Source organism: Citrus sinensis, chromosome 2, assembly GCF_022201045.2.
Source record: "Citrus sinensis cultivar Valencia sweet orange chromosome 2, DVS_A1.0, whole genome shotgun sequence".
Taxonomy (NCBI): Eukaryota; Viridiplantae; Streptophyta; class Magnoliopsida; order Sapindales; family Rutaceae; genus Citrus; species Citrus sinensis.
The window spans coordinates 4,257,658-4,277,563 of NC_068557.1; the positions used below are offsets into that span (position 1 = coordinate 4,257,658).

The following is a 19,906-nucleotide window of genomic DNA, read 5'->3' on the forward strand; positions in this document are numbered from 1 at the left end:
AACTTCTGTAAAAAAAATTTATTAACAGGTATACATATTTTACAAATTGGATGCAGTGTTTGTTTCTTTTGTCCAGGCGGATAAACAGCTGAATTTATTTGTCATAGTTCACAGCTCAACACAAATCTGAACATTGGGCATGATTTTCCTTCTAATTTAGTTCCAACAACTGAAAAAAAAAAGAAGCTAATACCTGCAATCTAGGTCGAGGACTTAAGACGCTTCACTGGAGCTTGGAGGGAAGATAAATACTTAGCATCAGCTTTGTCAAGTCCATGAAAAAGATAATTAAAGGGACGCATTTCTATGTACTTTCCAGAACCTGGAACGACATTCAGTTCATCATTTTCCCAAACAACCCTGCCACCAGCAATCGTCACTTCAACCTTCCCCTGAGACACCATAACAGAAATTTCAAAACCTGACACACCATTATGAGGTTTGGGCACCATACGTACAAGAACAGTGACGGAGACAAAGTCCTAGATCTAGACATCTTTAAAGCATTTGCATATGCAAGCACATTTAAATTCTCAATAATGATTGGAGGAACATTCTCACAGTATACAGCTAAAGAAAGAAAAATGCATTAGCATTTTGGGAGAAAGATAGCTGGAAAGAGAAGACTAAACTGAATAAATGAATATAACAGCAATTTACGGTCGCAATGACTCAAACGCAACTAAAGATACAGTATTTTAATAGGCACATCAAGCATTATTACAGTTTAGCTGATTTATATTTAAAGTATTAGAATGATACAATGTTTTGTACATGGTATCCATATATAAAAGCTTATGTACTGGAAAACAAACATATTAAATGCTCTATCCCTCTCATATTACATTGTTCTATCACAAATACTTTCATTTTGATGTTGAAAAGTTGACCTTTTTTAAGCTATTTATTTAGTCAGTGCATGCTTGTGCCTTTTATAAGATTCATATCACATGCTACTGTCATTTTTGTTCAATAACTAGCCTCGTTTTTCTACGCATTGGCATATAATTAATCAAACCAAGAGAAACTCCTCCACTTAACGCATGGGTGATAAAATACTTGATACATTAATTATCATCATCTACAGTAAAACTTACTTTTACTCTCCTGCCCTCATAGACATTTGTATCTAATCTAGAGTGGTGGGACCTTGCAGTAATTTCAAAGCTTGAATTTGGGTTGAATATAATTATATCTGCATCAGATCCAACAAGAATTGCTCCTTTCCTGGGATATACGTTGAATATTCTAGCACTGCAAAATTTTCAAATATGGTAATGCATACCTCAGATTCCATGCATATGTATCATGATCAAACTATGAAACGAATATAACCGATTTATTTCAGTGTAAGCCAAGAAGTTCATTGACAAATTAACATGAGAAAACCTTATTGAAAGAAATTTGTTCCATACCATTCAGTGCTAGTTAACCTGACATAATCAGTCACAGAAATTTGGCCAGATTCCTTCAAGACAAAGAATTTGGAATAAAAAAGATATTAGAAATGGTGATTCTAACGAAGCTGTTTATATTAGTTGAATGAGCTAAGATCTTTTGTGGCTTACCACCATTGTATCCCAGACCAAATGCATCCTCTCTTCGATACCTACATTGAGTGTTTGCCACAGTGAAAGTATTAGAGAGCGGAATAGATACAATCTTGTCCATATATTTAAAAAGGAACATTTGTTTTCAGAAACAAAATGGACCATTATGTATTACCATTCACACCATTTGGTATCTTCCGGAAATCATCAATACCAAAAGCCTTTTGTGTAGAATTAAAGGCACAATGATCAGTTCCTACAAGCTGCAAAGTGTAGAAAGTACCATGTAAAACAATTTAATATCTCTGTAAAATTTATTACAAAAGAATGTGACTTAGGCAATAATAATCCAATCTCCGGATGAGAACTCATACATTCCCCTTGTAGCTTAAAGCCATTTACTGACATTTTTGCAGTCAGCATTTGCAGCGAAAATTGTTGCAACTTACAATGTCACAGCAAATGCATAATTTCCAAAGAACATTGATTTAATTGTCATAGAATACTCAAGCGATAATATGAATCAACAAGTATGCCACTTTGCGGTAAACTCTCATAGAAAGAAGAGAGAAACCTGCAAAATCCCAGTTGCAAGGGCAGCTTGTAGAGCCTTGTTGTGTCCTGATGCTCTAATAGGGGGACTCATGACATACCTGAAATGTCAAAGGATTGTAATGCTTTAAGAAAGCAATGAAGCGGACCAAACAAGGGGAAGAAAAAGGAAGCATGAAGATACTTGCTTTGCAGCAGTGACAAAATCTGAATGCCAAAGCCAAGAATCATCAAGGACTAATCCAGAAACTACTGGCTCTCCAATGACCCTCTGCCCTGCAATTAATAAAAGTAGAGTAAGTATCGAGCCTAATGCTATCACCACCACTAACAAAACATTGCAACAGGAGAAAGGAGATGTTTAAACTATAGTTTAGATATCTATCTATATTCCGACAAAATAGAGAAAGGAAAGCCTAAAATTACAATTAAATGAAATGAACCAAATTGTGAAATATCTATGGTAGCAACACACTTGCACTAGGATCTCAGTCAATTTTACATATCTCATCGTATCTGTGTTGATTTTTTTACTTTTCAGTTGTAGGCATAACATCAGAACAGGGTATAAGATAAGCAGAAATCCTGACAGAACCATAAATTAAAAGGAATTTAACTGGCAGTTAAACTTGAAACAAAACAGTTTTTACATTTTAAGAGAGGAAAAAAACACTACGGAAACCGTTCAATCTTGGAATTATTAAACCCCAGTTAATTGTTTCTAGCTATTTGAATACGACTAATGCTGATAAGATTGATGTTATCAACTTCTATGAAGAAAAATACTTCTCATAACTAGCCAATTAACTCTTCGTTACTCGGAGCCTTAAAGCATCAAGCTATTTCCCTCTTTCTCTGTATCAGTTGTCAAGAGTACTTAGATGATGAGAAACTATTATATAAAAGTGTAGAATTTGCAGCAACAAAACAATCTATTTGTATTTGGCTTCAACAAAATTCTACCATCCTAATGATATTACTGCAGGAATCACACAATGGAATTGTAATATTTAGAAAGTTTGGACCTGCTTTTCGAGCTTTAGCTATTTCTTCCATTGCATCCATGCTCATGACATGAACAACATAAAGAGGTGTATTCACAAACTCTGCCAAACGAATTGCGCGAGTGGTTGCCTCTCCTTCCAGCTGCATAGACACGGTATCATAAATCTCAATAGAAAAGGGTATGATCTATTTTTCCCACACAGCGAAAATTAGCAAAGACAATGCAGTGAATGTATAATATTTGTCAGTAAAATAGTAACAAAAATGTACATTTTCTTTTTAACTGTCCAAATTTTTTTTAAGTGCATCTTTACACGCAAAAAAAGAAAAAGTTAAAAAAAAAAAGACAAACAATGTGATCACAAGGAAATACAGAAGCACAGGAAAAGTAACAGTTATTTCAACTAATGACAAGAACCACAGATACAGATAACTAATAGATAAATGACAGTAAAATTCTATTTTTCTCCATAATATGCTTCAAAAGTACACATTGCCAAAAGTTAGATGACATTGATATCTGATTATATTTAAGGTCTGAGCTTTGGTTGAACATCAGCAACAGACATCAGCTCCAGTGCCCCAGGAAAGGGAAATTGAAAGTCACATATTCACATTCTCTGTTTAAATTGGTAAAATATTTTATACGTACTCCATCCTTTCAGAGCAAAGCGGTTGACACAACAATTTCAGACTATATGCTCCATGTGAAAGAAGATAACACACATCAATACATATAGTCCAGCATAAATTTCATAGTACCACCAAAAAAAATAAAGTTATCTAAAAGATACCTCTACTTGCATTTTAAAAAAAAAAAAAAGGCAATACCAGAAGAAAATATGAATTCAAAAGTGTCAAAACATATTTCAAGAATTACCAATGGAGGCCTAGAAAGAGCATGTCCCTCCGGACCGGTAATACCAAGCTCAATCATCCTTTTCTGTCCTTCGAATACAGCATCTCCATTTTCGGCATGGACCATAGCCAAGGCCCCTAGAGACTTGCACCTCTTGAATCCTTCTATTAAAAGCTCATCATTGATCATAAAAGAACCCTTGTATGCCATGAAAAACTTGAAAGAGTTGATACCTATGAGTTGGCAATGACTAAAATTACTATATGTGTAGAAACCAACAGGAATCCAGAATAAACCATTCATCATGGATTATTGATGTAATCAAATAAAAAATGAGAAATTAAAATCCAGATTACATAAGCTAAAAATTAGGGGGGCAAACCTTTCTCCTTAACCATAACTTCCATTTCGTCAGAAACTATTTCATCCCATTTTGTAATTGCCATATGGAAACCATAATCCATGCAAGAATTCTTTGCCTTTTTTTCATACGCTTCAAAACCAGCAGTCAAGCTTCCATTAATGGGTATAACAAAGTCAATGTGCATGGTTGTCCCACCGGCTAGTGCCGCAGCCTGACCACTGAAGAAATCGTCAATGGTTTCAGAACCCATGAACTCCATAGCAAGGTGAGTGTGAGGATCTATTCCTCCTGTCAATTTCACAATTGTAAGAAAAAAAAAAAAAAAAAGGTAATCAGGTCAGATTTATGTAAATAAAAAGGTATTAAGGATAATGTGGACATGGTATTAGTCTTGGGTTTGGAGTTAACAGCAATGGTAGCACAAAATTCTAGAGAATAGGGAGTCCTCCAAGTTTGAAATCTGAGAAAACATCAAGAAAGAAAGAAATACAACATAAGGAGCCCAAAGTGACTGTAACGATAGAAAAACAAAACATATGATATACTCATTACAGAACCTCATATGATGTAGCACAGAACAGATTTACACATGCACTGAGAGAAGGATTAACCTGACTCTGGCATTTAGATTGCAGAAATTTATGTAAACAAATAATGCACATCAAATAATCTTGACAAAGCATTTCATGCTATATCACATCAAGGGGTGGCAATTCATGTTATGGTGTCTTATTTGTTTCAAGTCAAATTTAAGCTACTGTTGAAATCAAAATACAGATACAACCCATTTCTTCAACATGTCTAATGGTGTTGACCCTTTTAACAAAGTTAATACCAAAAAATAAAAAATAATTTTAAAGCACGTCAAATATGTCAGGTTCATAAATGGGTTAACAGGACACGAGTATAAAAGTAATAATTATTCATGTCATAATCAAGTTCACGAATAGAGTGTACACACGATTGTATCTGCGTTATGTTATCATGTTGTGACACATGTTGCCACCCATTCACATCCTTATATTGGGTTCCATAGTATAGAATTTGATATCACCAATTTGAAATTTAACCTGGCATAACAAATTTTCCAGTGGCATCCAGCACTTTTACATCATCACCAACCTGCCAAGTGCCGACAGGGAACAGCAATCAAATTATTCAACAAGCAGCAATAAAAACATATATAGTGGATATTAGTATACTGGAGGGATTATAAAAAGTACATTAATATTAGGTTGCACGGCAACAACGATACCGTCCTCGACATAAACATCAGCAATCTGCTGATGGTGAGCATTAACCACTGTTCCGCCCTTGATCAAGATCTTCGCTGATGATGACGATGACGATTGAATTCCACACTGGAGCCCACCGTACTCACTCCCCGCATCACAAAACTATTGAAAAATAAAGTAACAAACTATTGACTTAGATGAAGTTCATGTCTAAGTCACTCCCAGCATCACAAAACTATTATTACAAAGTAACAAACTATTGACTTAGATAAAGTTCATATCACAAACAAATGAAATTTAAAATTTGTTTGATTATTGACAAGTAATTAATTTAATTTCTAAAAAATTTAAAAAAAAAAAAAGAGGATAAACAGAAGGAGAATAGGCGTTACTACAATACCAGGTTATTTGATTCGGAAATTGGAGGAAAGTAAAGGAGAAGAAGAAGAAGAGCGACCGAAGTGAGTTGATGAGTGAAAGCAGAGGCCATGGAATGAATCATCAGGCAATGCGTCATGAGTCAGCCTGTGCCTAGTTGGATACTCGATCTTCCAGTACACCATGCAGATCCTTATTGCGGCTTTGTGAGGCGAGTTTTGTTTGTAATTTGCACTTTGTCAATAACTCCCTGATCCTTGGGACCAATTGGGCCAAAACTTACAAAATACAATGTAGGCCCAGCGGTATCAACAAAGGGTAACGTGGCTAATAGTCGGATTGAGCTACGAACAAACATTTATGCGAGCATTACCCATAATTGGGATTCCTATATTATATTTTATTTAATAATAATTATACATTAAATTATTGTATTACACAGATATTTATAACTGCTATTATAGTAGATATTAAATTAATATTTATAATCATATATACATAATTGAGACTTATATTATTACATAAATTTAATTAATTACATGTCCAAACAAATAACCCTTACAGAGAAGAGATGTCTCTACTCTATTCGTATTTCGAAAGAGAAAAAAATTTATAAATATTTTTATCTCCCACAATATTTTTGTAGGGACTTAAAGTGTGAGGGCAGCAACCCAACCACCGGAGCCAAAGACCTAGTGGTGGATTCGTATATTTTATTATCAATCCGGATGCGATCCGAATTTTATCATCCCCAATTAAAGGGGTTAAAGAAAGAACAAAAAGATTAACCAGTAAGATTTATAAGTTACTTACATAGAGCGTAAGAAGGTCAAAAGCGTAAATATACAAAGAAAGGGGTTTTAAAGATATATGGAGGAGTGCGAACAGTCCATCCCCAAATGAAGCTATAGAAAGTCCATTGTGCAGTTTGCGGAGCCCGATCCATTTGTAGGGTTAATTGCTTGCTAGATTTTGTCTGTGTGCGGGGGAAGAGGGGATTAGGGTTTTGCTAAACCCTAAATTTCGAATGAGAAGGAATTCTGAATCAACCGAATAGAATCTGTTTGCTTTCTTTGAAACCAATTCTTCTAAAATTTCTACTTGGCAAGTCTATATTTCTTAGATGGGATTTGGGTAAATCCGAATAATCCGATCGGATTGAACTGCTACTTGAAAATATATATATACACACAGATACAAAAGTACAAACTAAAAAATCCCAAATTGAAAAATAAATACCTAATTCCTAAACTACAAAGCAGCCTCGACTGGCGCACAAACCAGACCCACAACATTAAGCTTCTCCAGACAAACCACGAACCAGAACCACGACCTGACTGACGCACACGCGACCCACGCCGCCTACGACACAAAACAAAACGAACCCAGCCGCGACTTGATCGAGCTCCAGACCCACGACGCCGAAGACGGTCAAGACACAACCCAAACGATCCCGGCCGGCCAGTTGCACGGCGCACGCCATCGAGGTTCCAGACGAACAGCTGACAGCGCAACCTCGCGACTTGTTCGTGGTAATCCTGACGCATGACGACTCCCGATGATTTGTGTTTAAATTTTATACTTAAAACGTATTTGTTTCATATTTGCTTTTCGCATTTGTATTTATACTTTATTTGGGTTGAGAACACCAATAGGCATTAGTTTTGGAACCTGAAAACTTTTAGGTGGAAATAGGCTAATGCGGTAGTGTTATCGTAGCAGTACTGACTTTGTCTTTTTGGAGGATTTTGTTTTGTGTTTTGCTCGTTCATCTAAATATGTATCAGTGTGGTGATGGTTTTCACTTTGGTGAAGGAAGTTTGATATACTTGGAAATGTAGTTGTAGCCTAGCCTGTAAGGTCTTTGTGAATTGTGATGTTGCTGTACTCTCAATAAAATGCATGAATTTCATATGTGGAATTTGTTTTCTTTTAATTTTAAAATTCACGCTCGCATCCAATTAAAATTAAAGGATTGCACCTTTTTTTTTTAATTCTTTTGAAAGATGAAAGGATTCAAACTTGTGGTTGTAGGATTATTCTGGTTTATTTTGTTGTTGGATGATAAAGTTTTATTTTGTGTTGTTTATTTGGAGACTTGGAGATTCCTCGCCTAGATGCTCCTAAATGTTGTTGGATGATAATTTTTATTTTGTTATTGAGACTTGAGATGGATGTTGAATGCTTAAATTCTTCCAAGATAGCTGCTGAGAGTTATGAGAACGTAGTCAAAATTGACTCAGTTCAATTATGTCATATTTTCAATTTGCAATCATTTGGAACGTGATTACCTGGTTGGTTGGTTCTTATCTTATATTAGCTTATGGTTATCTGGTTGGTTCTCTTTTGGTTAATATAAATTCTTTAGAAAATTCTCTTTTGGTTTTCTTTTGATTTGGTGGCATACTACTACCTTCCTTAGTTCCTTGCTCTTGAGGAGTTGCTAACTTGATGTGATTATTTTGATTCTTTGAACATGAAAATTTGATTTGAACATGTGAAATGCTTTGTGTAAATTTTACGAGATTGTTGAATATATGATCAAGAAAGTTTATATTGTCATTAGTTTTCTTTTCTTTTTTGACGATTTACATTACTTGTGTTTTCATTAATTATAGATTTCATGAATTTTTTAAGAAAATTATCAAAAGGTTCCCAAATCCGAATTCAATCCGAACTAATCCAAATTTTAAATATAATCCGAATCCAAAATATAATCCGAATCCAAAATATAATCCGAAATCCAAACTCAACCGAACCGATCCGAAAGCAAACTTATCCAAAATATTCATCTGATCGGATTGGATTGGAATCAGATGAATTTTTTCCCAATCCGAATTATCTGAATCCAATTTTGCCCGTCCCTATTTTATACTCTGTTTGGTTTCATAAATTAGCTGAAGTAATCAAGAGAGTCAACTTAACCGTGTAATAGTTATCTTGCAAATCACAATCAAATTTGATATTAATTATGTGGTTGTTTGAATTTTAGGGTTTCAAAATGGGTTCGTCTTCAAAGCGAGCAAGGAATGCAAAGGAAAGCGACAGTTATTCCGAAGACTTGAGTGATTTTGAAAATGACCAGATGACGGTTAGTAAATTTCTAATTTTTTTTTTGGGGGTTTTCATTTATGTTATAATGTTATCTGTGTTATAAGCTGATTGACAATTTGTAAATTAGGTTGATTCTGAAGAAGAAGAGGAAGAATCTGATGGTGTAGAATTAGAAGATGGAGATGAAGAAGAGGGGAGTTCAGATGATGAAGAACAAGAGGCAAAGGAGAATGAAGATGGTGGTGAAGATGATGAGATGGAAGAGCTAGAGAAAGAATACATGGATCTTCGTCATCAAGAACAGTAAATTTTCTCTTAGTTTCTTTTATAGTTTTTATTTTAATTGCAGAAGAAAACCATCTTTCTTCTGCAATATGTTGTCGGAACGATGTTGGTATATCCACATCTTTTGTCTTTGACTCAGGGATATATTGAAAAATATTAAGCGACATAAGGATGAAGATATTCTTAAAGGTCAAGCAGTAAATAATCAAAAGGTATTATGTTTTTATTTGATTTCATCAATGGCCAATGTTCAGTGAACAATTACTGTATCATGATGGTGTCATTTGCTGTTGTTTAACCTTTTCTTTTTTCTTTTTTCTTTTTTTGAACTTTCTTCTGTTCTTGGTAAAGGCTCTCTGGGACAAGACTCTTGAGTTCAGATTCTTACTTCAGAAAGCATTCTCAAGTTCGAATAGATTACCCCAGGTACACTGTAATGCATAATTTTGTTTTAATTTTGTAGGGCTGTCTATGACTTTTATGCATTGTTGGTGACATGATAGATTTTGTCTGCAGGAGCCTGTCAGGTCTTCATTCTGTGAGTCAGATGAAGGAGTCAGTGCGGCATATTCAGACCTTATTACATCTTCCAAGAAGACTTTAGATTCTCTGTTGGAACTGCAAGAGGTATGTCTTTTGTTCAGAAAACCTTCCCTGCCTTCTAGTTAGCTTGTCACTATTTGTTGAGAAAAGCATTGTTACATCAGTATGACCGTCACACTCTTTTCCATCTGCTTACTTTTTTTTTTTTAAATATTCAGGCTCTACTTGAGAAGAATCCATCCATTGCTCAATCCCCAGATGGTATGGCAAAAACCTGTCAATATTTTGTCTGCTATTTGTGTACCTGGTTGTGTTTGAATTGATCGAAAGTCTATAATGGATTGGATGATCTTTCAATCAGCATTTTTTCTTGAGCTTCCCAAGAAACTATATCCATCATTTTCCTGTTTATGCTTTCATAGGCATTACTTATGTGAATACTGTGGATCTTGATGGTATTTTGTTCTAATCCATGTTCCAATCCAAAGGTAACACTGGGAAAACATCTAAAAAGCATTCAGAGGATGATAAGAACTTGGATGCAGAAGGCGATGAAGATTGGGGCTGCATTTCTCATATGCATAAAAGGTACTTCGAGGATCTTGTGGATGTTCTACTGTTTTCCAATGCCAAACTGACATTTTATTTAAGAGCAGTGGTATTGAGTTTTTTGTTTTGCCTGATGCAGAGATCAAGAATAGGGAAAACATTTTATGCCGTTGCCCCATGTCTCTTCTGTGCCCTACCTTCTGTCTTATATCATTTCATTGTTTTTTTTTTTTTTTGAGAGATATCATTTCATTGTTTGATTCTGTAGTTTTTAGCACAGCTTTTTCTTTGTGGTATACTCCATTTTGTATTTATTGCCACATACTTAAAAAACAGTATAAAATACTCGCATGTTTCAAGATGGAATCTCAACCCTATTAGGCTATTACTGCATCTGCTGCTGAGGGAACACTCATAGGGCTCTCGTGCTTTGACCATTTCTCTCATTTGGTTGCTTGCATTGTCTTCTTGTTTGAACAACCATTTGATGTGCGGAGTCTTAACAACTTGAAACTTTTACTGCTTTTATCTTGTAGAATAGCTGTTTTTAGAGACAAATCAATTGACAAATGGCAGAGAAAGACACAGGTGACGACTGGTGCTGCAGCTATTAAAGGCAAATTGCACGCTTTTAATCAGGTGAGTTAAATTGGATTCGACCCATTTATTAAGAATCAACTTTTTCAAATCCCAACTCATTTAATTCAAATCGAATGGATTGGCCCCACCTCTAAGAGGTACAACATGACTTGCATGATTTCATCTTCTCTTCACAGAATATTAGTGATCAAGTTGCTGCTTATATGAGGGATCCGAGTAGGATGATAAAGCAGATGCAACAAAGAAGGTCAACAGTTGGTGTCTTCGAGGCTGTAAGTTAATTGATCCGCCCACCTCCTTCACTCTCAGATTTTAGATACTTAGATGAGATAGCTAAGTTCTCAATTATTCTTTGGTTTTACTGATTATCCGGCTTATTGTCTGGCAGGTTGCTGTAGGAGTGGACAATACTAAGGGAAAGGTAATCATATTGGTTTATTGGATATGTTGCTGCTGTTGAACCATACTCTTCAGCAGCATTGTATTTTTGTGCCAACTCAACAAGATGCTTATCTTATCCTCTTACTCTGATTAGGAGGAAAATCCTGATGGTGACCCAGAACTTTTAGATGACTCTGAATTCTATCAACAGTTACTGAAGGAATTTTTTGAGACAATTGATCCAACATCCTCAGGTAGATTTCAATATCATCTTGTAAATTGTCATTGTATATGCAAGTCAGTATGCATGTTGAATGCACTTGTACCTTCGGAGACCTTTGGTTTACATTTATAAATACCTCTGCATAAGCAAAATTTGATATCGGACCCTTTTTAGGGCAAAATGTGCCATGAATCCATGAACACCATTAAAATGGCAAGCATTGTATTATCAGGTTGCTAGACAAACTATGCTAATTTTCATTCTGTCATCATGTTCAGAGAACCCATTTACAATATTTTTACATTTACAATCAATATTTGATTATAACAGTAGGATATAGTGGATGTTCTTTGGAAAACAAAATTGCATGTGGTTCCTGAAGTAGGTTTATGATTTATCAAGCCAATTGTTTTGATTGTTTTACACTTGATTAATTGCAGAATCAGCTTTCTATGCTATTAAGAAAATGCAAACTAAGAAGAGAAAGATCGTTGATCGGCGTGCCTCAAAGAGTCGCAAGATCAGGTAGTTTTCTCAAAGCCCATTGGTTTATGGTAATCAGCTGTTGTCAATTTTTGGGGGGATGTGTCGTACCAACGATTTGTTTATGCTGATCTTTTTCAACTGACCTTGTAGGTATAATGTTCATGAAAAGATAGTAAATTTCATGGCTCCTCAGCCCATGGATCTTCCTCCTATGGCTCCTAAATTATTTGAAAATTTGTTCGGACTGAAAACCCAGAAACCTGCTTCTGTAGCCTAATATATTCATGCCCTGACAAATTAAATTGGCCTTTTTAAGGCTGTGAGTTTGTAATGTATGTTGTCTTGAGTGCCATTTTAACTTAATTACTAATTCAATTTGGTGTTTTTAGAAGCTTTAGGTGATACTACTTTTGTTCTGTTGTATTTATTCATGTCACAAACAATACAATAGAGATCCGAATTTACAGAAGAATGCAAGTACTCTTATCTTATACTTCAGTACATAATCTGTTGTGGCAAAAGGCACGAGCCATCCCGGATCATACGGCTGAAATTCATGAATTCACAGAAGAATCCTTGATAGACAGGACAGGCAATAGATTGATAATGGTGTTAATGGCAGAAAGGAAAGAGATCTTAATGGCAGTTTCGTCGTCTCTACAAACCAAGAACAATGCATCTTCATCAGTATTGCTGCGGAAAAAGAGAATGCATAAAATTAGTGAAATTACTTGATTGTCTTTGATGAAGCAAACTGAATGTGCTGTGCTTTTGTTCGCCTTTCCTACCATAAACCTGCAGAAACAGAAACCCACAAAAGCAAAGCAAATAAGTAATGCAACGCGGACTTATTTAAAATGAAAACAGCTAAGGCCACAATCCAAGCATAAGTTCAATATAACAAAGCCTGAAAACCATTTTTCTGATTTGGAAGACTCACTGTTATTGTTAGATTAAAGTCTCTATAAGATTGATGTGTTATAATTTTTAAATTAGATTTGCTGTAAAAAAAATCATAATTATAAAATAAAAATTAATATTATGTAAAAAATATAATTTTTAAATAATAAATTGACAAAATTATTAAATATATAATAAATTTTTCATAATACAAGTGTAAAATCAAATTAACTTATCTTCCAAACTACAACAGTCAGTGTTTACTAAATATTTTAGTGTTTGTTATAACTTTTAAATTATAACTGTTCAATCTCAATCTCAAACAGGCCATAAAGCTATATGAGGGCCCTCTCTATTTACATGGACAATCTAACCAAGAGCATTAGCTTGTGCGGCTGTTTTAATCTATGTTCATGCTGCTTCTTTGGCTGCTTCAGTCTACGTTCTTCTTCACCGTAATTAATAAAATTTTCTACTGAAGTAATGGCCACTATTTTGTCACATCTATTTGTACAAAAGAGTAATGTTAAGAATCCCAGCATTTGTATCTCAATTTGAGTAATTAGTAATTATTACATTTATCATCTAATAGACAAATGACGCATAGAATATGTTTGGAACTCTAACATTATGATTGTACAAAACAAGATTGTATGAAAGTTTGTAGCTCTATCATTTTAAAAAAATTTCCTACATATTTTGCCTAGAGTTGAATTCTATGATGGTCGTCTCTTAGGTCTTTGCAGAGTTGTTGATTCACTTGCCAACCCTAAACCCTTCACTTTGTGTACTCATTTCACTTGATGCCACTGTCCTTCGATTTATTGTTTTTGTTGGGACTTATACTACATGCTTCCTTTCTTGATTTTTTTTTTCTTCACCTCTTGCGTTAAGAGATTTATTATGTCTTAGCTATTTGTATTTTAATAAATGATAATATATGATTATCCAAACATTTAGAGATATTCGTATTAAAATTGTACATATATTGCACATTTGTGATTTATATATAGTCGCTTACTAAAACAATTCACAAGCAATGACCATCGGTTCTATTGGTTTCATGCACTAGTGAATGTTACATGAAGAGCTAACAAATGATGCAATTTGTTCAAAACTTTTTGTTTGAGAACATATTTTGATTGTAACTTAGCTGCGGCCTTTGATTTATGGGCTTGACTCCACCCCCCCCCCCCCCCCCCCCCCTCCTTACCTTTTAAAATAAATAAAAAAAGTTTATTAAAATTAATCTTGATTCAAGTCATTTTTTTTAAATTAATAACGTCCCCTCAGTACTATATCATAATTATTTGAACGCTTCGTATTAAAATTACTAATAATCAAAATTTTTATATGGATGCTGCTACAATCCCTTCAAAATAATGTGAACAATAATAACAAGTGGTGAGATCCGTATAATTTTTGAATAAACTGTAAGTTAAAGCAGTTGTAATTTAACAAAATCCTTTTTACATACATGATTTAAAAGTATTTTCTCCAATGTTTCTAATTACCTATTATTCATTTTTTATTGATATTATGTAGGTTTTCTTATTCATTTTTTAGATTATAGTAGAGTGTTTATTATTTTTTCTTTTTTAAAACCATAACATCAAACATAAAAAGGCCTGACTTAAAATTTTTGCCTTGGGCCACCACACAAAGTTGCTTGGACTGCTTTCACTGAACCCGTTGAATAATCAACCTAGAACTACTCCAATATATCACTTAATCATAACCAATAATTTATTTATATTAATCATCATAATATATCGATTCTATAAGCTACCTAAAGATAATTCCTCAAAAGTCTCTGGATTTAATTTTTGACACCTCTACTTAATTGTAATCTTCTAATAAGGGCAAACTTGATATTTTACCAATTATCTAACTGGTCAAATAATAGTGCTAAGGAAACTATAGTTCAATAAAAGGTTTTGTGAAAATATAAAAATAAAATGATAGATACCAATACATCTTGTAGCAAATAGATAATTTACAATTTCTAAAATAATCTAATGACAATAATCCTAATTGTAATTATTCCCATCATGAAACCGGATATATACACAACTCCCTCTAAATTTATACTAAACGTCCAAACACATGATAGTAATAGATTTTATGACAATCTAATATTATTTGCAATCCAAGAAACTAATATAGTTGACTCTTCAATAAATTAGATTTTAACTAAATTTTTAGATTATTTAGAAGCTGATCCATCAAGGCACTTATATTTATTGAGTTCAATGATCACTAAAAAGTGAACAGTATGATTATATAATTTATGGATTCTCTCATGATCTTATCTCCTCCTAAGTGAAAATATATGGGTGATTACTAATTAATAAATAAATAAAATTAAGAAGTTAAATTATACTCATACATTATCACTAAAGAGTGTTGCAAAATAGAGAGAGAGATGGGAGAAAGATGAGAGAAATCTATTCATTCTCTCTCTCTACCCTTTTTCTAATCATTTCTCTGGTATCCCTCTCAATTTAGCATTTTTCATCACTAAAAGGCACATGCACAAGATCACTCAAATCCATCAAGAATCTTAATCCGTAATTTACACCACTTGATTCATTTTCTATTCAGATTCATATATTACTAGAATGATAAAGGAGTAAAAATGCTCTTTTTAGCGTCACCCTTAATTACATTGTAAAAGTATAAATTCAGTATTAAACTATTAATTTCCATCGGACTTTGTTGCCAAGTGGTAACCTATATAGGACGGCAGGGTGTGGGTTCAAGCCCTTACAAGGGTTGGTGGTAAATATCTCCTTGTGCATTTGTGAGAATAAATTTCTGTGTTAACGCTCAGCAGACCCTCAGTAAATTTCAAATTGGATGTATCTGGCAAATATAAATTATACTATAAATTTACAACTATTTAAAAAAATATTTATTATACTATAAAAGTTTTAGGTCATTTCGAATTTGGGGCCTATTTGATACACATGGGCTACTTATATCTTAATTTGAGAAAATGTAAAGAATCGGGAACTAGAATGATATAAAAAAGTTCATGCAAGACTTTGAAGAAGATCAGTTACGAAATGAAGAAGTAGACATATTATCTATATCTGTCTATATTGTCCTTAACCTTTAGCAAGCATCACATAGAAAGAAACGATTATCTTTATTAACAACACATCAGCAGCTACCAGATGAAAAAAAAAAGTTTTTTGTTTTGCACATTCATTAATCTACAATAATAATAATACAATACAAAACCCTTCACATTAAGGACAGCAAGGATCGAGCTCTCACAGACTTCTTTCTCTTCCTAGAACCATTTTCAGTTTCATCATCATCATCAACATTGCCATCAACCTTGTGATCATGTTCTGCTTTGCCGGTGTTGCTGTTCTTTTGATTATTCTGATCATCCTCGCCATCATCAATTACTACAACATTGTCACTATTGACGATGTTGACATTAATGGTGTTGTTTGCTCCTGATCTCTTTTTTCTCCAACTGGGTCCAAACCCAGAGTAGTAGTAAAACTCTTCTTGGTTGGAATTGGAGGTGGAACCCTTTGTGGCTCGAGATGATCTGCTACGACGAGCTGTATGTGTTAACTTTGTTGCTGCCATCTTTTCAATAATAAGATCACCATCACCATCACCATTACTGATTTTGCCGCGGCTCATGATTTTCTCACCTAATTCCTTCAACCCAGATTCATTTTCTATATCCATTTCTTCCACATGTACCACGACCTTCTCTTTCCCTGCTCTCTCTTTCAACGAAGTGGCGCCACTGCATAAAAATAAAACATAAAAGAATAAAAATTAAAAACCATTTTACATATATTTGAAACTAATTTGTGCAAAGATTTAGATGTAATTAATTAACAAGAATACTGATTTATTACCTCCCAGTAGGGGCACCATTAAAATTGCCTAAGCCTCCATCTTCTTCTGTAAAGTTATTTTCTCTTTCAAACTGTTGAAGGAGAAACAAACAAAAAAAAATATGAAAAAGATAATGTAGAGAAATGAAAAAGAGCTCCATTTGACCTAATTGGGTATCTGGAGGACGAAAATAAAATTAGGGTTTGGTGAAACCCTAATAGGGTAATTTAGCAGAGCTTTACACTCAGCTAGAAAACCCTAGAATAGAGCAAGAAGCTAGAAATGTAGCTAGACGAGTGTAAAAAGGGACTTTTTTAGATCTGTAAAATTAATAATGAAGTCTAATTAATTGTTTAATTAATAAACCTGGCGAAAATTACTCTCTGTTTCGTCTGAGAAGTCGATAACATCCCACGGCGACTGGTTCAGTTGACAGTCGTATGGCTTTATCAACTCCGCCGGCATGAATGAAGAAAGCCTCACGTTCTTTCGGATCCTCATTTTCGAGATAATTAAGAGAAATCTTGTTTTGAGAGCAAGCTGCTAGCTGGCTCCCTCATGAGAAGCCCTTTCTCTTCTGCTTCAATTCACAGCTTACTTATAAATACCACCTTTGATATAATATAATTTATAGTCTGTATACTTTTTTCGATGACGTAGCTGGCCTTCGTCTCTTCTTTCATTTGCTTAAATCGATCGAAGGACAAAAAAAAAAAAAAAAATTCAGTTACTCTTGTTTTCATTTGATTTGTCGTAACATTAGTTTTTCTATATATGCATGGTAAGCTTAAACGGTATTATTGAACATTGGCTTGTCATTAGAAGCTTAGATTTTAGTTATTATTTTCTAGCTTATTGCTGATATGGAAGAAAAATAAAAATGAAAATTAATTGTGAGATTTAATTGATCAATTTTTGCTGTGAGCCATCGATTTATCCCGAACAATATCGTTGGATTTTGTACCATATTTGTTACGGTAAAGGGTATTTTTGTCTATTAAATTGAGATCATATACATTTTTTTTTTTATATGGAAACTTCAAATATACTTGTCAATGGCTAAAATGGAGAAATGGTAAGTGTCATTTTGAGTCTAGAAGTGAAACAAAAAATGGAAAAAAATAAAAATAAAAATAAAATAAGAATTGCGTTAGTTTTTCTATACGTTATCGACACTAATAACTACAGCCAAATGTACGACAAAGTAAAGTGACACACATTGGTTTCTGAAATCCAAACGCTCAATTTACACAACTCCAATTGTCATCATGACGTTCTTTCTAACAATTACACACAACTGATTATCAGTGTATCATAGTAATAATCATTTACTGAGTTGGCAATTTAATTGGCATAAGTTCTTATAGTGTTAAATACAAATATTTAAGTTTGCGCACTAATTAATATGATCAAGTTATTTATTAATCGTGTAAAGGGGTCTCAATTAGTAACCAAACTCGAGTATTAACAGATTAAGCAAGGTGTAATGGTATCATCCATTTAAAATATGGGCAAATTATTATCTTATTATAACAAATTAACCAATTGTCATGCAAATATTAGGTATAATCATGCTTAAAAACTGACTTGTAAGATAAGGGAGTCTAAGTACTTACAAGCCCACATTCTAAGTCTTAACTTAGTGAATGAGACTCAATTAGAGTTGTTATAATCCAACTCTTTTAGAACCGACATCCACGACACTTCATACCGCGGCTAGGTGACACAACACACTAAGGTCATGAGGCCAAAACCAACTACGACGAAGGTCATCCGCCAGGAAAAAACTTGCTCTAATATAAACTTTAATGCACAATTGGTTCTTATTAATTGGTATCAGAGCTGGTACCACGTCGAGCAAAGGACCGAATGCACTATATCAAGTATGGGATCAGTATTGGTGTGGATACGGAGCCACCTGAGAATGGCTGCTACTCCGAAAAAGACGAGACCCGCGAAGTTATCCAACTAGGAATGATGGACCGGCATGGACATTGGTTGCGAAGCATGATAGAATATTAAGATCCAATATCCCACACGAAATATATATATATATATAGTAATATAAATAGAAATATAAATTCATGGGTACCCTGATCTCCTAATAAGTTGATTTTTAAGGATAAGTTCTAATAATGAGCCCTTATCATTGACTGTAATAATTAATGAAGAGTGATGCTTTTTATATATATTTCAGCTACAGTGCAAGCCAATATATTCAAGCTGTCAAATGGGCTCTCTCATGTCTCTCGTATTGAAGTGAAAAATCAAATCCAAAATTTAACTAAGGACATGAATATCTCCTAGCCGGTAATCGCTTGCTCAATTTTTTATTTTTATTTTTGGTTGGTCGAGTCAGTTTACAGCTTTACATGGTAATATTTGTACTATTAAACTATATGGAATTTAAGTAACGTGATTGAACGATTAAGATCTTATTCAGTATTAAGATTGGACAGTTATAACTTTTAAGTTACATTATTAAAATATTTGGTAAATACTAATTGTTATTACTTGAAAGTTAAATTGATTTTATCTACTACTTGTATGATAAAAGAACCTATAATATTTTTATTATATTTTTAAAATTATTTCTTAAAAATCATATTTACTATATTATTAACTTTTATCTTATAGTTAAATTTTTTTCACAACAGCTACAACATGTTAATAGCAAACAAGACTTAAATTAGATAGCCAGAATGAGTTCGAACACAAAGAATCCTAAGCAAAAAACTCATATATCATGGATGGCAAAAACTTCGAATCTTATTTTCAACTCGAAATCGTTTGAAACACCATTTGGTACAATAATCTTGTTCCTAAAAATAAATTCAATTGGAATTCAAAATAAAATTATGTCGCAACTAAAAAATGGGTATCAGATCGGGCTGGTTTGTAAATCTTGTCGGGAACCCTAATTACGGCAGGTGCCGATTTTGTTTAATTTTCATTTAGTATTAAAGAAAAAACAAATCAAATCAAAACAAACGAAATAATCAATAATGAAGCCACTTTCCAAGCCCGGGAGCCCAGCTGGTAGGCCCAATTGGCCATTTCGGGTGCAATTTT

At 33.8% G+C, this 19,906-nt stretch overlaps 3 protein-coding genes across 3 annotated transcripts; 1 reads left to right on the forward strand and 2 right to left on the reverse strand.

Moving 5' to 3' along the window:
• Positions 1 to 3: 3 nt before the first annotated feature.
• LOC102627040 (dihydropyrimidinase) lies at positions 4 to 6,184 on the reverse strand. Its single transcript, XM_052434696.1, has 13 exons — positions 5,966 to 6,184; positions 5,554 to 5,727; positions 5,401 to 5,452; positions 4,349 to 4,618; positions 3,988 to 4,199; positions 3,128 to 3,248; positions 2,291 to 2,378; positions 2,125 to 2,203; positions 1,726 to 1,813; positions 1,569 to 1,609; positions 1,416 to 1,468; positions 1,098 to 1,254; positions 4 to 392 (listed from the first exon to the last, which is right to left on the reverse strand). Exons 1-13 carry the CDS (start codon positions 6,080 to 6,082, stop codon positions 201 to 203), a joined length of 1,644 nt encoding a protein of 547 aa, XP_052290656.1. The 5' UTR covers positions 6,083 to 6,184; the 3' UTR covers positions 4 to 200.
• A 670-nt stretch (positions 6,185 to 6,854) lies between these two features.
• On the forward strand, positions 6,855 to 12,555 carry LOC102626458 (uncharacterized). The gene is made up of 14 exons (XM_006470462.4): positions 6,855 to 7,475; positions 8,936 to 9,034; positions 9,125 to 9,300; positions 9,422 to 9,494; positions 9,634 to 9,708; positions 9,799 to 9,909; positions 10,044 to 10,086; positions 10,314 to 10,413; positions 10,911 to 11,013; positions 11,151 to 11,246; positions 11,363 to 11,395; positions 11,510 to 11,609; positions 12,019 to 12,103; positions 12,215 to 12,555. Exons 2-14 carry the CDS (start codon positions 8,945 to 8,947, stop codon positions 12,339 to 12,341), a joined length of 1,212 nt encoding a protein of 403 aa, XP_006470525.2. The 5' UTR covers positions 6,855 to 7,475; positions 8,936 to 8,944; the 3' UTR covers positions 12,342 to 12,555.
• A 3,536-nt stretch (positions 12,556 to 16,091) lies between these two features.
• On the reverse strand, positions 16,092 to 17,335 carry LOC102615572 (uncharacterized). Its single transcript, XM_006470513.2, has 3 exons — positions 17,201 to 17,335; positions 16,855 to 16,925; positions 16,092 to 16,739 (listed from the first exon to the last, which is right to left on the reverse strand). Exons 1-3 carry the CDS (start codon positions 17,333 to 17,335, stop codon positions 16,214 to 16,216), a joined length of 732 nt encoding a protein of 243 aa, XP_006470576.2. The 3' UTR covers positions 16,092 to 16,213.
• Positions 17,336 to 19,906: the final 2,571 nt, after the last annotated feature.

Excerpts from the sequence above, each read along its gene's own strand:
- LOC102627040 (XM_052434696.1), bottom strand. The coding sequence starts at position 6,082 with ATGACGCATTGCCTGATGATTCATTCCATGGCCTCTGCTTTCACTCAT. Across the intron at positions 2,379-3,127 it reads AGCTAAAGCTCGAAAAGCAG|GGCAGAGGGTCATTGGAGAG; the intron begins GTCCAAACTTTC and ends TATTAATTGCAG. Across the intron at positions 1,610-1,725 it reads GATACCAAATGGTGTGAATG|GTATCGAAGAGAGGATGCAT; the intron begins GTAATACATAAT and ends CACTCAATGTAG.
- LOC102626458 (XM_006470462.4), top strand. The coding sequence starts at position 8,945 with ATGGGTTCGTCTTCAAAGCGAGCAAGGAATGCAAAGGAAAGCGACAGT. Across the intron at positions 9,495-9,633 it reads AAGCAGTAAATAATCAAAAG|GCTCTCTGGGACAAGACTCT; the intron begins GTATTATGTTTT and ends TTCTTGGTAAAG. Across the intron at positions 9,709-9,798 it reads GTTCGAATAGATTACCCCAG|GAGCCTGTCAGGTCTTCATT; the intron begins GTACACTGTAAT and ends TTTTGTCTGCAG.
- LOC102615572 (XM_006470513.2), bottom strand. The coding sequence starts at position 17,335 with ATGAGGATCCGAAAGAACGTGAGGCTTTCTTCATTCATGCCGGCGGAG. Across the intron at positions 16,926-17,200 it reads CAGAGAGTAATTTTCGCCAG|TTTGAAAGAGAAAATAACTT; the intron begins GTTTATTAATTA and ends CTCCTTCAACAG. Across the intron at positions 16,740-16,854 it reads AATGGTGCCCCTACTGGGAG|TGGCGCCACTTCGTTGAAAG; the intron begins GTAATAAATCAG and ends ATTTTTATGCAG.